At 42.7% G+C, this 14,645-nt stretch overlaps 1 protein-coding gene across 4 annotated transcripts in view; it reads left to right on the forward strand.

The window, feature by feature from the left end:
• FAF1 (Fas associated factor 1) overlaps window positions 1–7,658 on the forward strand; it is a 529,381-nt gene extending 521,723 nt beyond the window's left edge. For all 4 annotated transcript variants that reach the window (XM_060621411.2, XM_060621414.2, XM_060621415.2 and 1 more), the window contains one exon: window positions 7,400–7,658. In XM_060621411.2, coding sequence (XP_060477394.1) covers window positions 7,400–7,483 — 84 coding nt within the window. In that variant the 3' untranslated portion in view covers window positions 7,484–7,658. The remainder of the gene's footprint in view (window positions 1–7,399) is intronic.
• Window positions 7,659–14,645: the final 6,987 nt, after the last annotated feature.

A 14,645-nucleotide genomic window follows, 5' to 3' on the forward strand; every position in this document is an offset into this window, starting at 1 on the left:
TGCAGAGACTGTGTGATGAGTGCTTGCAGAGACGTAGAGGATGGTACCTGGTTGTCTTTCACATCTGTGGGAGGGAGGAGAAGGAAGAAGGGGTATGGATGAGATTCTACTGTTTGTTGTCTGTGTGGGCTACAGAAAGACTGTGAACTTTCTGCCAGTGTAGCAAAGGGACTGCTCCTGGGGATCAGGCTGCGCAAGGCTCCTCTGCACACAGTGCTGCCAGCACACAGTCTAGAAAGTGGTGGTATTGGTCTCCCAGAGGAGAGCAGCCAAATACTACAGAAAATATGAGAACAGAGCTTTTCTCCCCTTGAAGATGCCGGAAGTTTCAGAAATGCAAATTTTACTCTAAAAGCAAGAATAAATTATAGAAACCACTGGTGGTTTATTGTTTCCCCATTCCACACACTGAACCTTAAGCCTGTAACTCACAGAGTGAGAACACAGTTATACCACATGAAGAAGGTGGGGGAATAGTTATAATGGAAATTATAAGGAAACAAACAGGTCAGAAGGCTTGGGTTCTGGTTCTGCCTCTACCATTTATGCTGTGCGATCATAGGCAAACACAGTGTCTGGATCTCATTTCCTAATCTACAGAATGTGGCTAATTCCCAATGCATGGTTTTCAAGTACTACTGCAGTGCATTTCCCTCATGAGCTATTAAAATACATTGGGAGCTTTCAAAAAAATGCAACCTAGCATGTTTTTTTAAGACTTTATATTTTAGAGCAGTTTTATGTTCACAACAAAACTGAGCAGAAAGTACAGAGAGTTCCCATATACTCCCTTACATGTATATCCTCCCCCATTATCCATTATCAACATTCTCTGTTATCAACATCCCCTACCAGAGTAGTACATTTGTTACAACTGATGAGCCTACATTAACACATCATTATCACTCAGAGGTATATAGTTTATATAGAGTTTACTCTTGGTGTTACACATTCTATTGGTTTGGACAAATGTATAATGACATATAACCATCATTATAGCATCATACAGAGTATTTTTACTGTCCTAAAAATCCTCTGTGGTCTGCCTATTCATCCCCTCTACCCATCCCAACCTCTGGCAACTAGTGATCTTTCTACTGTCTCCATAGTTTTGCTTCTTCCAGAATGTCATATAGTTGGAATCATACACTATGTAGCCTTTTTGATTGGCTTCTTTGATTTAGCATTTAAGATTTCCTCCATGTCTATTCATGGCTTAATAGCTCATTTTTCTAGTGTTGAATAATATTCCATTGTCTGGATGTATCACAATTTATTTATCTGTTCACCTACTGAAGGATATCTTAAGATGCTTCCAAGGTTTTGGCAATTGTGAATAAAGGTGCTATAAACATCTGTGTACAGACTTTTGTAGATTGTCGTGTGGACATGTTTTCAGCTCCTTTTGGGTAAATACCAAGGAGTACAATTACTGGATTATATAGTAAGAATATGGTCAGTTTTGTAAGAAACCACATGTCTCCCAAAGTGCTATGCCATTTTCCATTCCCACCAGCAATGAATGAGAGTTCCTGTTGCTCCACATCCTCACCAGCATTTAGTGTTGTCAATATTCTGGATTTTGGCGATTCTAATAGGCATGTTGTGGTATCTCATTTTTATCTTAATTTGAATTTCTCTGATAGCATATGATGTGGTGGAGCATGTTTTCATATCTGCCATCTGTAGTAGATCTTCTTTGATGAGGTGTCTTTAAGCTCTTTGGCCCATTTTTTAATTGGGTTGTTCATCTTATTGTTGAGTTTTAAAAATTCTTTGTATATTTTGGATAATCATTCTTTATCAGATGTGTCTTTTGCAAATATTTTTCCTCAGTCTATGGTTTGTCTTCTTATTCTCTTGACAGTGTGTTTCACGGAAGTTTTTAATTTTAATGAAGTCCAGCTTATCAATTATTTCTTTTGTGGATTGTGCCTTTGGTGATGTATCTCAAAAATCAAAGCCATTGCCAAGGTCATCTAGGTTTTGTCCTATGTTATCTTCTAGGAATATCTTCTGGTGTTGTGTTTTACCTTTAAGTCTATAATCCATTTTGAGTTAATTTTTTGGGAAAGATGTAAGGTCTGCATCTAGATCCAGTCTTTTTGCCTGTCAGTGTTCAGTTGTTCCAGCAACATTTGTTGAAGCTAGCATTTTTTCCTAAATGTGAAAATATTAGATTCAAATTTATCTTCATTCAGTTTCAAAATAAAAGCATTAACTTTGTTAACAAAACTAAGTAAAATAACAAGAACTGATAATAATATCTATCTTATATGATTGTGAGTCAATGTTTGTGTAAATATGTTGTAAACTATAAAGTACTATGCATATATTGCCACTATTATTATTTTATTATCACTCAGCTCCTGCTCTGAGGTAGCCCCCAATGTAGTAGTAGTAGTATATTTATGCTCGTTTTTTTTTTTAAGTGAGAGGCAGAATGTTGTGGCTAGAAAGAACCCCAAAATAGAAGTCAGAAATTCTAGGGTAGAGTACTACTTCTGCTTCTTATCAACTGTGTGACCTGGGCCAAGTCACTTGACCTCTCTGAGCTTCAGGTGGGCAACCTGTGGAAAATGAAGGGGTTGGACTTTTGGCACTTAAGGAACTTTCTCCCCCTAACATTCTGGGACTCACTTGGTGTGGCCTGGATGAGATTCTGTCACATTGATTCACATTTTTCTCAATAGCAATGTTAGACTTTTTTTAAAAAGGAACTGAGGCCCAGGGAAGTAATAGAAATAAGATGTATATGAAAGTTCAAACTGCTGAGAAAATTGATCTAGGAAAGAATAGCTTTGTTCCATTTTTGCTAACATAAGTTTCACAAAGATGAATTGCTAAAATATTAATTTAATAAGAATATATATTATTCACTTTTCCTAAGTATAATGAATAAAATGTCAAAATGACTGACTTTCCTTTTCTAACAGACAAAGTCAGGCCATATCTCTTATCTGAGAATGCGCCTCTTCTCCCAAGGAGTCCCAAAGGGTGGGTTTCTCTGTTGATTTAGAGAGTCAATAATTCAGTAAAGTCCCAAGTAAATGGCAGAACACAAGCTCAGTTTGGGTTTTTGTATTCGTATTTTATAAACATTTCAGGGTTTTTTTTTTCCTGACCCTTGATCTTTTGCCATTCTTAAAGTGAAGATCTTCTCTCTTGGAAGCTTGGTTAGAAACAACCTCAGGGCCATCTCATCCAACTTTTTTGTCTGGGTGGATCCTACTCGTAGCCACACCTCGGGCTGAATATTCTAGTGGTTCTACATATGGATTCCAAAGCTAGATTCACATTCTGGCTCTTTCCTGAATAGCGTTGAGACTTTGGGTGAGTTACTTAATGTGTTCCATGGATCAGTTTTCTCATCTATATAATGGGAATAATAATTATACCTACTTTAGAAGATTAGTATGAGAATTAAGTTATCTTATAAATGTAAAATGCTTGGAATATGCCCGTTACAAAATGAATGCTTAATAAATGTTAGCCATTATTATTATCTTCATGATCTTCTCAAATATACCCTTATTTGAATGCTTTGAGGGTCAACAGAGAATGTACTCATTCTCCCCTCCCCTCCCTACTTCTCCACTTCCACAAGGCAGCCTATTGACATGTTAGTCAGAAGCATTCTGGTTATGAGCTTTGGAGTCAGACAGACTTGAGTGTGAGATCTTATTCTATCTGTACCTTGAGCAGGATAACCCATGGTATCTTCAACTATAAAATGGCAATAATAATACCTACTTCATTTGACTTTTTGAGGAATGGTTAAGGTACTCTATATAAAGCACTTAGCACGGTTCTAGCTACATTGTAGGTACTCAGTCAGTAAATGCTAGTTGCTGCTATGACGATGGTTATGAAGAACAAGAAGAAAACAACAGAAGGAGGAAGAAGAAAGTAGCACAGTAGCACACCAGCAGCTGCTGCTCTGTTAAAAAGTTCTTTCTGACCACCTGAATTCTGCTTCCCCTGCGATTTTAGCCCACCAGTCCAAGCTCTGCCCATTGGCACAGTGAATAACATGAATGAATAACACATCTGATCTACTTGGTAGTCCTTCGGGTAGCCCTTCCCCTGTAGCAGCAACCACCACCACTACGTCTCAGTTCCTCTCTCTCCCACTCTTCAGCCATTTCTCAGAGAATGTGGTTTTTAGGCTCTTCCCTGCCTGGAGGTCCCTTCTGGCATGCTCTACATTCTTCTTCTTCTTTTTCTTCTTCTTCTTCTTCTTCTTCTTCTTCTTCTTCTTCTTCTCCTTCTCCTTCTCCTTCTCCTTCTCCTTCTCCTTCTCCTTCCCCTTCCCCTTCCCCTTCCCCTTCCCCTCCTTCCCCTCCTTCTCCTCCTTCTCCTCCTTCTCCTCCTTCTCCTCCTTCTCCTTCTCCTCCTCCTTCTCCTTCTCCTTCTTCTTTTAATGTTTTCTTTTTTTGAGAGAGAGAGAGAGAGTGCAAGAGGGGGGAGGGGCAGAGAGTGGGAGACAAAGGATCTGAAGCAGGGTCTGCACTGACAGCAGTGAGCCCGATGTGGGGCTCGAACTCAAGAATCATGAGATCATGACCTGAGCCGAAGTCGGGGACACTCAACAACTGACCCAGCCAGGTGCCCCCACATCCTTCTTAAGTGGGACCCAGAACACTGGGCCATCTATCTTGCAGGGGAAAACCTCATCCCCCTAGGTTCCCCACAGTCTTTTTGTCCAAGACAGTCAAATAAAAATGGAAGCAGAGGTTGTCCTTGTTCATTTTGAAAATTCCTGTCTTAAAATGATCTTCAAAGAAAAAAATAGTGCTTCTGATCTGGGGTACCAGAAGGAGCAGCCCCCAAATAGCCATGTTTGCTGTGAAGTAGTTCAGCACAGCCCCACTGAGGCTATCAAAGGGGGTCTCCAGATACTGAGGCATTACCCAAGGGCAGCAGGGCAGAAATAAGAAGGCAGCCTGGTGCAGACTGGGCCCCAAGAGGCCTCAGGGGAAAGCTCCAGCTCTGAGGTTAGACCAGGACCCCTCCCCAAGGCAACATTCCAGCCAGTAATGGCTACCACCAACTGAGCAAGTACTGGCTTGGGCAGTGTACCAGACACTTTACTAATATTCCATTTAACCATCACACCAACCTATGAATGCGAAACTGATTATCCTCATCTTAAAGATGGGAAAACCTAGGCTCTCTGGTTCTATAATTTCTTCAAGGCCCATAGCTAGTAAAGTGACAGCAAGGATTTGAATCTAAGTTTGCTTCAGCCTTTTTAACCATTATGCTGTATAGACAGACCCTTACCATGTGGCCTTAAACAAGTGGCTACAACTTTGAGTCTCAGTTTTGTTATCTCCACCCACCTTGCATGGTTGTTACAGGAATTAAATGAGATAATATAAAGTCCCTGGCATGTAACAGGATTTGAGAAACTTTATTTTCCTCCTTTTCGAGCCTCAGCCATCTCACCCCAAAAAACAGAGAAAATCCCTTAACTTTTCTTGGACACTGAGTCTAAGAAAACTGGGTATGTTTTCTGAACCTCTGACCTTGCATGTTGACAACTTAAGCAGGATGCAAGGAGGGAGCAGGGAGCAGGCAGCCTCCCAGCCTGTTTTGCTTTATAGCATAATTTTTCTGCCAGTCTGCATAGTTCTGGCACTATTATGATTATGGTTTCTCCCAACAAACATCATATTTACAAACTACAAATAACAAAGTAGAAGATGCCGGAAGAGCTCTGGCATGTTAATTAAGAACAATAGACAAAGCAGCTGGGCAAAAAATACCAACGAGTCTGAAGCAGAGGCTCTGTTGACAAAAGACAGCACAATATTGTATGTTAATTGGGGAAGTGGGTAAACATTTGCCAGCAGCTTGCCCCCCGTGCATTGGAAGACAGACAGCAGGCTGGGCCCTCCCCACCGTCTTGCCTGCCCATCTGCCCAGAACCCAAGAGATACCAGTAGAGCCCCTTTGCTCTGGGGTCTGTATAAGCAGAGAGGATTCTGGAGGTGGTTGTGTCTCCTTAATGACCCTCCTGGGCATACCAGGTTTCCATCTGGATACAGTCAAAGATCGTGTTCCTCCTTCAGCTCGCCAGCCTGCTTGTGACACCAAGCCTCTCAGGGACCCCATCCCCCTCGGCTAGGAGAAAACAAGCAGAGCCATCTCATTAGGTGTGGCTTGAGTTGAGCAGAGGACAAGATTGCTGGCTTCAAATGCTGTACACTCTGCAGACTGCTGGCCCAGAGCCCCTGTCTCTCACATAGCAGACTACCTGGCCTCCCATCACACACACTCAGAACTATCCATTGATCTGTCTGTCCATTCTTACGGTTACTCACATACACAGGAGCCTTCACTGAACACCTACTCTGTGCCACACACTGTGCTAATTGTGTATTTTTTTTCTCATTTAATCCACACATCAGTCATGCAAGGTTCATATTAACTTCAAAGCCACAAAGCTAATAGCCAACACAGCTGTGATTGAAACCAGAATCTTTCTGGTTCCAGAGCCCCACTGTCCTTTCCACTACACTACTATTTCTTAACTTTTTAAAATTTATATTCCCTTCTGATAAATAAGAAAACTTTGTTTCTTTCTCTCACTCTCAGATTCATAAATCCTCCACCCCTGCCCTGGCCTAAGGGGTCATAAACCTAATATAGAGTTCCTGTATGATTAGCCTATCCCAACTGACCCAAGATTTTGTCTAGCTTTACTCCCAACAGTTCATATTATAAAATAATGATTTTTTTTTATTTCTAAAATATAAAGTCTTATTGTGGCATTGACTCATTTTTTCAAACTAAAAATCCTCCCACCCCACCAAGGAGATTGTTGATATCCCTTCCTAGGGAGAGTGTCCTCAGTGGAGGATATTGATCTTTGGGCATGGCAGAATACACATTGTCCAGTTTACTACAGGGAGGTTTAGCCATATCAGCCCCAAAGGCTTAGCTCTTTTCCCACCAAGCAGAAAAGTCCTTCCATGCTGTGGGGAGTTAATCAAGCAAAAGTTCCCAGGAGTGCCAACCAGCTGTTCAGCCAACACCCTTTCCTTAGGGGCTCCTGTCAGCCAAGCTGAGCTATGTAGGAGGCAAGGACCTTCCACTTGCCCAGGAAGAGGTCCAGTCTCCTGAAGCTATGCCTGCCCTGTGGTCAAATGCTAGTTTTTCCACTCAACTATGAGATTCGACCTCTATGAGCCTGGTTTCCTCTGTTATAAGATGGTAATAACTCTACCTACGTCATAGGTTTATTGTGAGGATCAAATAAGAGAACAGGTTTGGAAATGTTCATGCCACTGCTTAGCAGACTGAGAGTCAGGTTGCACAGACAAGATCTGAATGCCATGTGGAGAAAACAGTGCTTGTGCCAGTCTTTTGAATATATTTTCTTTCTTTTTAGGTAACCCAGCTGGACCCAAATAAATCACTATTGGAGGTAAAGTTGTTCCCTCAAGAAACCCTTTTCCTTGAAGCAAAAGAGTAAACACAGCCCAGCAGTGGAACCAGCCATTCCTTGACAAGCCAGAGGCCTGCGTCAAGAGAAGGGCTCCTCGCCAACCCACCTACACGCTCGTCTCACTCAATTCAGTGTCACACTCTGCCTCTTGCAAGATTGCTGGAAAAAAGTAATAATAAACATAGCTACTTAAAAGTTCCCATCCATGAGTATATGTTCCCACCCCTCATAGAGAATTACAACTCTACCACCCTCCCTTATCCCCTTCACCTCGCCCTTGTTCAATGACTAATGCACCGTTCAAGTGTGAGTGATCACAAAGTAGAATTTTTACCTCTCGAGTGCCCATCTTTTCCCCACACTGTCTAGGACAGTTCTGTCTGCCCTGTGACACCAGGATGCTATGTATTTGATATGTCTCATTGAGCCAGGGCTCATCCACCTCTGCCTTTTTATTTTCATGACTGGATTTCTACTCTGTCACCTAATTTTAAAAGGCATGGGGGAAATAAGTTAAATGGGACTTCTCAGCATGGAGATTAAACATTGTTGTAGGAAAAAAAGCATATCATCTTTGTTGGTACTTTCTGACTTCTTTACTAAGATGTAAGATGTGTTTGAGGACTGCATTCGACATATATGCAAGATACTTATTTACTGCTGCTCCCTCGGGTCTCCGGGTTCCACCTAGGAGGTATTTGCTGTTCCCATGCAACAGGGGAAACTGTTTAAGCACATTATGTGAATATAGAGATAGTGTGAAGAGGACCAGTACCAGGACTTTGGTATCTCGCCCAGCTGCAGGGAACTGCTGTTAGGTTTGCATTTGGGCAGATACCAGCTCCCATGTTGCTGATCCTTCAGTGTACACTGAACACAGTTCTCTCCTGCTTTTCCCTCCCTCCACTCCACCATACGTTTGGACCTTGTTATTTCGTATTTTAAGCACCTTGTCTATCACCAAACTCTGATCAGTCACCCCATGGACTCTGAGCCTCTATAAAACCTTGCTCCACTATTTCACTCTTTTAATGTTTTAGTATTAGATATTGGGTCCCCTTCTCAAGTGAAAGGGATGCCATCCTATGGCTGAAAATTCTGACTACATGTATTTAAGAGAGGAAACTTGGGGGCTCAGCTCAGAAGACCTGTGTTGCCTGAATCTACATATAATAATTTGGGGACAGTTTAGTAACCGTGGGTTTTTGTTAATCTGTGGATTTGGGGTTTGAAGTTTAGTTCACGGAAGCACTATTTATGCCTTCACAGCCAGTGATTTCTTTTTGGTCTTGGAATGTTTCTCCACATCTGTTTTTATGTCACCTGTGGTCTCTATCCCAGGGGTTAGGATTCTGATTTTGACATTCTCTATTTGTCCCAAGTATAGTCTAAGTGCTGGTTTTTTCCCCTGGCCCAAGTCAAGGGTTCCTTAGAACACTCCAACTGAAGCCTAAGATATGTTTAGTCATTTTCCCTTTGCCTGGAAGTGGATATTGGCCAGGAAAATTCCACCTTGTGTCTTTTCTCTGATGCTCCAAACAGGGACCTCCCCTGAACACTTTCTTACAAGAAAGAGATGTGTTCCTAACAGACCAGTGCTCCATCTACTTAGGTGCAGGCCTTCTCTGGCCCCAGAGGTCTCCCAGGGAGACTGAAAGGAAAAGAGACCCATTGTGGGGGGAGCACTTCCTCTCCGGCTCCACTCCTACCTCCCTTTTTTTGGGGGGTGGGGGCGGTCCACACCTACCTTCCTACCTGGTGGTCCCACAAGATAGTCATCTCCAATGCTACAGATGCACTAGGGCACCAGGTCTTCTTTTTCCAGGGAGACCTTGTTCTGTAGCTGCCATGCAGAAGCTATAGCCCTGAATGCAGACCATACTTAGGAACAGCAGCAAGAGTGTGGGTGGGGGTGGAGAGACAGGACTCTGAATTCACTTTCATGTTTAACCTGTTCTGTCGGATTTAGGTTTGACTTCATCATATTGTTCTGCCCTGTCATCTTCACTTCTGTATTCCAGTGGTACAGACTTTATTCTGAAACTGATTTCATAGAAGTTATTAAGTGCTTCCTTTTTCGACCCTGACTTGAGAGATTCTCCTTACTCAGGTCTCATGAAATCCTATCCTATAGGCCCTCATTGCCCCGAAAGGCCTCAGCTAATTGTCACTGTTGACTGATGCCATTCTGTTCTGTCGAACTCCAGAACAGGAGACCAAAGCAGTTTTAGGCTTTTTCCAACAAGTACAACATTAAAACAATTTGCATAAAGTTAGGTTCTAAGAAAAACATTAAGCAACTTGCTATCACAAGAGGAGCTATTAAGTCATTTCTGCTATCACAGAAAGAGCAATGTCTTTTGGCAATTCTTCCTCATACCTTTAAACTCCCTTGCGCTTTGCATCCCAGCCTCCAGATGCAGTGAGTCAGTCAGAACAAGTGCTCAGTGTTCTTATGCCCAGCTGTTAATAGTGAAGTTCCAGGGCTCCTTGTCATCCTCACTCCTGCTCCAGTTCATTCCTTAGTGTTTCTCAGATTATCAGCTGTATGTTTGAAGCATTAGTTTGAAGTTTTAAGCAAGTATTGACAATATTCCACAGTCTCTAAGAAGGTGCCGTTTGGGGAGGTTTCTGGCTTGCAATGTTGCCATGCTCTGGCACCACTAGTTTTATGGGACACACAGGTGTTCATCTCTGAATTGTAAGCATCCAAAGTCTTGAGTTGGATGAGACTTTTATGGAATCTTTCTTTTTTAATGTAGGAGAATAGGATTTGGGCTTTTATAAGTTTTATTTGGTGACATTATAAACATAAAATAAGTTTGTGGTTGTATTAAAATCGCTACTCCCAAAGCTACACATGCTGACCTGAGTATGCTGGTCAGTGGGTTTAAAGATGTTGCACAGCTCTGGCAGATTTTCCCAAAAGCACAGAAGTTGTTCATTTGGATAGGGGGAGAGCGTCCTAATTGTCCCCATGAGCAGGATCACTGGCACATTTCTACCATCCCTCTCAGCCCCTCATCCATCCAGTCCCAGTCCCAGATCCCATAGGTGGCTGGAACATGGAATCCTAAATTCAGTCCACGAGTAATCACTTAAACATCACACTTCACAACGTATGTGACCCTTTCATATGCATTATCTCATTTGATCCTTTTAAAAATTCTTAGAGGGAGCTATCTCTCTCTCTCTCTCTCTCTCTCTCTCTCTCTGTCTTTTGCTCTCCCACCTCCTCTCCCTCTTTCCTCACTCTCTGTCTCTCTGTCTCTGTCTCTGTCTCTCTCTCTCACACACACACACATATGAGATTTTAGGGTCTTCCAGTTTGAACCTTAGTCTTGCCACTTAATAACTGTGTGACCTTAAGGTGAGTAACGTCTCTGAACCTCCATGTCCTGATGCATTCAGATAGCATTTTGCAGTTTCCCACCCCTTCCACACACATCACCATGGCCCACTGCAGTGAGAGAAGCAGGGCAGAGATGATTATTCCATTTTTGCATGTGGGGCTCAAAGGGCAGTGCTTGCCTGAAGTCACACAGGATGTCAATAGAAGAGTCCACACTCGAGCCCGAGGTTCTGATTTTCAGTTTCACAGCTCTTTATAACAAATCTCTAAATTTTATGTCCAAGAATGGAGCTTGGCATCCCCTAAATTGTGTATAAAAAGTTAAATGTGTAGTTTTCTGGAAGAGGAAATCTGTATTCATAAGATTCTCACTGGGTAATATTGATGCCAGAAAATTCAGAACCACCATTTATGCAGATACCATCAGACTATTTGGGAAGTTCATTTCTTTTCATCAAGCTACATTTTCATCTAAACGAAAGCTACACCCCCCAAAGGGGGTGAGATACAACAGTTGGGCTTTCTTGACTTGAACCTCCCTCTGCATTTAGTGCTTCTCTCTTGTCTCAAATAATCTGCTTTGGAAGGTGACCTCTAACAACCCCAACTGGCCTTACAGCTCCTCCCTGCTGTATTTTGAAAGCGTGGTCTGAAAGGAAATACCAATAAAAGAGACTTGCTCTCCAGTCTTCATTCTGTTAACTCTCAATTTGCACATTATTAGTTGTTCTCAGTTGTGAGAGGTGATACAATGTGTGGCTAAGAGCATAGCCTCTAGAGCCATATTGCCTGGATCCAAGCCACTCCTGCACTTACTAGTAGTGTGCCCTTTGGAAGTCACTTCACCTTCTTGTGCCTCACTTTTTAGCTAAAAAAAAAAGGAGGTAACAACAGTACCTAGTTGATAAGATTCTGAAGATTAAATGAACTAACATTTAGCAATTAGTTAACATGTAGAGCAGTTAGCGATTACCTGGTCTACAAACTCACATGGGGGGGGGGGGTGGATTAAGGAAAAGAGCGGGAATGATGATAGCAGTGACAAGTGGCCATTTATGGGGGAGGACACAGAAAATATGAGAAGCAGAAGAATTCCAAGAGAACTGCTCTGTGGCCCTACAGGGAAGAGTAAAGACCCCTGCACAAAGTGTCACTGTTACTGGTGTCCAGAGGCTAATCCTGGGGCATCATGGGAAGGAGGGAAGAGGAGACTAACGTGCTGAGCATTTAGGATGTACTCAGTAATGTGCTCAGAGCAGTACATACATTACCTCATGTAACCCCACAACAACCCTGTCGACTGGGTGATCTTGACCTTATTTTGAAGAAGAAACAAGCTCTAAGAGGTAAAGTCTAACTAGCCTGAGTTCCACAGCTTATAAAAGAGCAGAACAGAGTTTGGGACCCAGACCTTTGACTCCAAAGCTCCTACTGTGTTTATGGCAATGCAGTGCCACGTTCAAGGAAAGTATGACATATTACCAAGCGTTTCACATAGTCACAATCATAACATTTTTTAAATGTTGATGGATACAAAAATGGGTAAAGCCTTACTTCTATAGAAAATATAGCTCTCCAAAATGACTCCTTCCCCAATGTGTCAGGGGCCAAGTTTTAAGCAATGCCTTTGTTTTTAAGTACATGCAGTGATTTAAGAAGCATCCTGTAGCTTCTACATCTTTGACATCTCCGAAGTCCATCCCCTGCTCCTTTGTCTGTTCTCCCATGGGCATTTCTTCCCTAGACCTTTGTTGTCTCCCACCTGCGTCATAAAACCACATCCTAGTTGAGCTCCCTTTCTCCAGTCCCTCTCTTCTAGACCAGTCACCACACAGCTGCCAGAAAGAGCTTTCTAAAACACCTGCCTCACCATGCCACACTCCTGTTTTCATACCCTCAGAGGCTTCCCATTGCCCTCCAGATAAAATCCAAACTCTTGGCTTGGATTTAAAACTCCTCTCATCTGGCCCCCACCTCCCTTCCCATCTACCTCCAGCCATGCCCTCTCATACTTCCTGAGTCACCTGCAGTTTCCTGAAAGCATCAGCTCCATATCACCTCTGGCCTTGGACACTGTCCCCTCTGTCCTGAGTGCTCTCCCATCACCACCAGACTCCTACCACCCCTCTATCCTTCGCTTTCAGTTTAGACTTCATTTCCTCCAAAATGGTTTCACTGACCATTGCTACACCTTCTGCACCTTCTCCAAGTTAGGTGCCTGTGCTGTGAATCTTCGGCTCTGTGCTACCCTTCTCGTAGCGTGGATCACTCTGAATGGTTACTCTCAGCTCACATGTCCTTCCTGCCCCCACCTCAGACTCCTGAGCCCTTCAAAAGGTCTGAGTCACTTCTTATCCTCAAGGCCTGGCAAAATGACTAGTACATAGTAAGCACACGGTAAATTTTGACTCAGTAACTGAGTTTCAACAAAGAAATGACGTCTGTGTACAGGTGGTCGCTTCCATCTCTAACACCTTGCTCATCTGGGAACATTGTAAGGGCAGAGAACAGGTCATAATCATCTATTTCCAGAGCCAGCCCAGGGTCTGGCACATAGCAGTCATGCATCCAGTGGTTACTGAAGCAGTTAATTAATTGGAGCTGGAACAAAACCAACAGGAGCTGCTGGGAAGAAACAAAGGGTAAAGGAGTTGGTGTTGAATACCCAGGTAAGCCCTGCACAGTGTCACCCCATGCCATCTTCAGAAGTATCTGCCAAGTCACTCTACTAGTATCCTTATTTTACAGTTAGGGGAACTGAGGCTCAGAGAAATTATGTCACTGTCCAGAGACATACAGCTAGTAGAGAGGAGCTGAAATTCCACTCTGGATCTGAGCCCAAAGCCCATACCTGCTCTGTTTCCCCTCATCAGTAAGCCCCCCACCCCATCCTTGAGCTGCTTTAGTAGCTGTAACTTCTAAGCCACAGGTGATAGAATATAAAAATTCCCACACACATTTTCCCCCTTGCCTTCTAGGATACTGCCTGCCACTAGTTTCCTCCAACCCCTCTGTCTCCTGTGCAGTGTTTTTCTGCTCTGCTTGCCTGTGAAATGTCAGCAGCCCCTGAATTCCTTCCTCTGCCCTTTGCTCTTTGCAAACTCTCCTTAGATAGGAGGCAATTTGTACTTTGAAACTCAGCTCAGATTTTGCCTAAGGTATAAATTCCACAAGGGTAAGGTCTGTGTCAGTCTGATCTGTTGTTTTATCACTCCACACAGAGCTGGCACTGTATAGATGCTTGGTAAATAGCTGTTGATAATATATTGAACATTGATATGTTTATTGAATGTCAGGCACTAAATGCTTCACTCACAACAACCCTATGAAGTAGGAGCTATTAATATCCCCACTTTATTGGTGAGCAAACTGAGGAACAAAAGATTAGGTAATTTGTTCAAGGTCATACAGCTAGTAAACCAAGGAGCCAGGATTCAAACACGGGTGGTTTGGCTCCAGAGTTGAGGCTATTACTCCATTCTACTCCTTTTCCTCCAGAAAGCCTCATGGAATCACCAGGACAAGTTAGGAGCCTGTCTAATCCCTGTGTTTGCCCCTAGCAGAGCACTTATCATATTATTATGATTATTTGCACAGAAGTCTCCCTTATAGACCATGACTGGTCTGCCCCACTGGACCTGGCACAGGGCACAGACAGTAAATGTTATATGAATGAATGAACTACAAAACTACCCTGTGAGATGGATCATACTATCCCTGTTTCAAACATTGATAAACTGAAGCTTAGGTTAAATCATTTGCCCAAAGTCTCATAACTACTATATAACATAACCCTGTCTATCACCAAAGCAAATTTTTTTTTCCATCATGCATTTT

The sequence above is a fragment of the Panthera onca genome, chromosome C1 (assembly GCF_046562875.1).
Source record: "Panthera onca isolate mPanOnc1 chromosome C1, mPanOnc1 haplotype 2, whole genome shotgun sequence".
NCBI classification, from domain to species: domain Eukaryota; kingdom Metazoa; phylum Chordata; class Mammalia; order Carnivora; family Felidae; genus Panthera; species Panthera onca.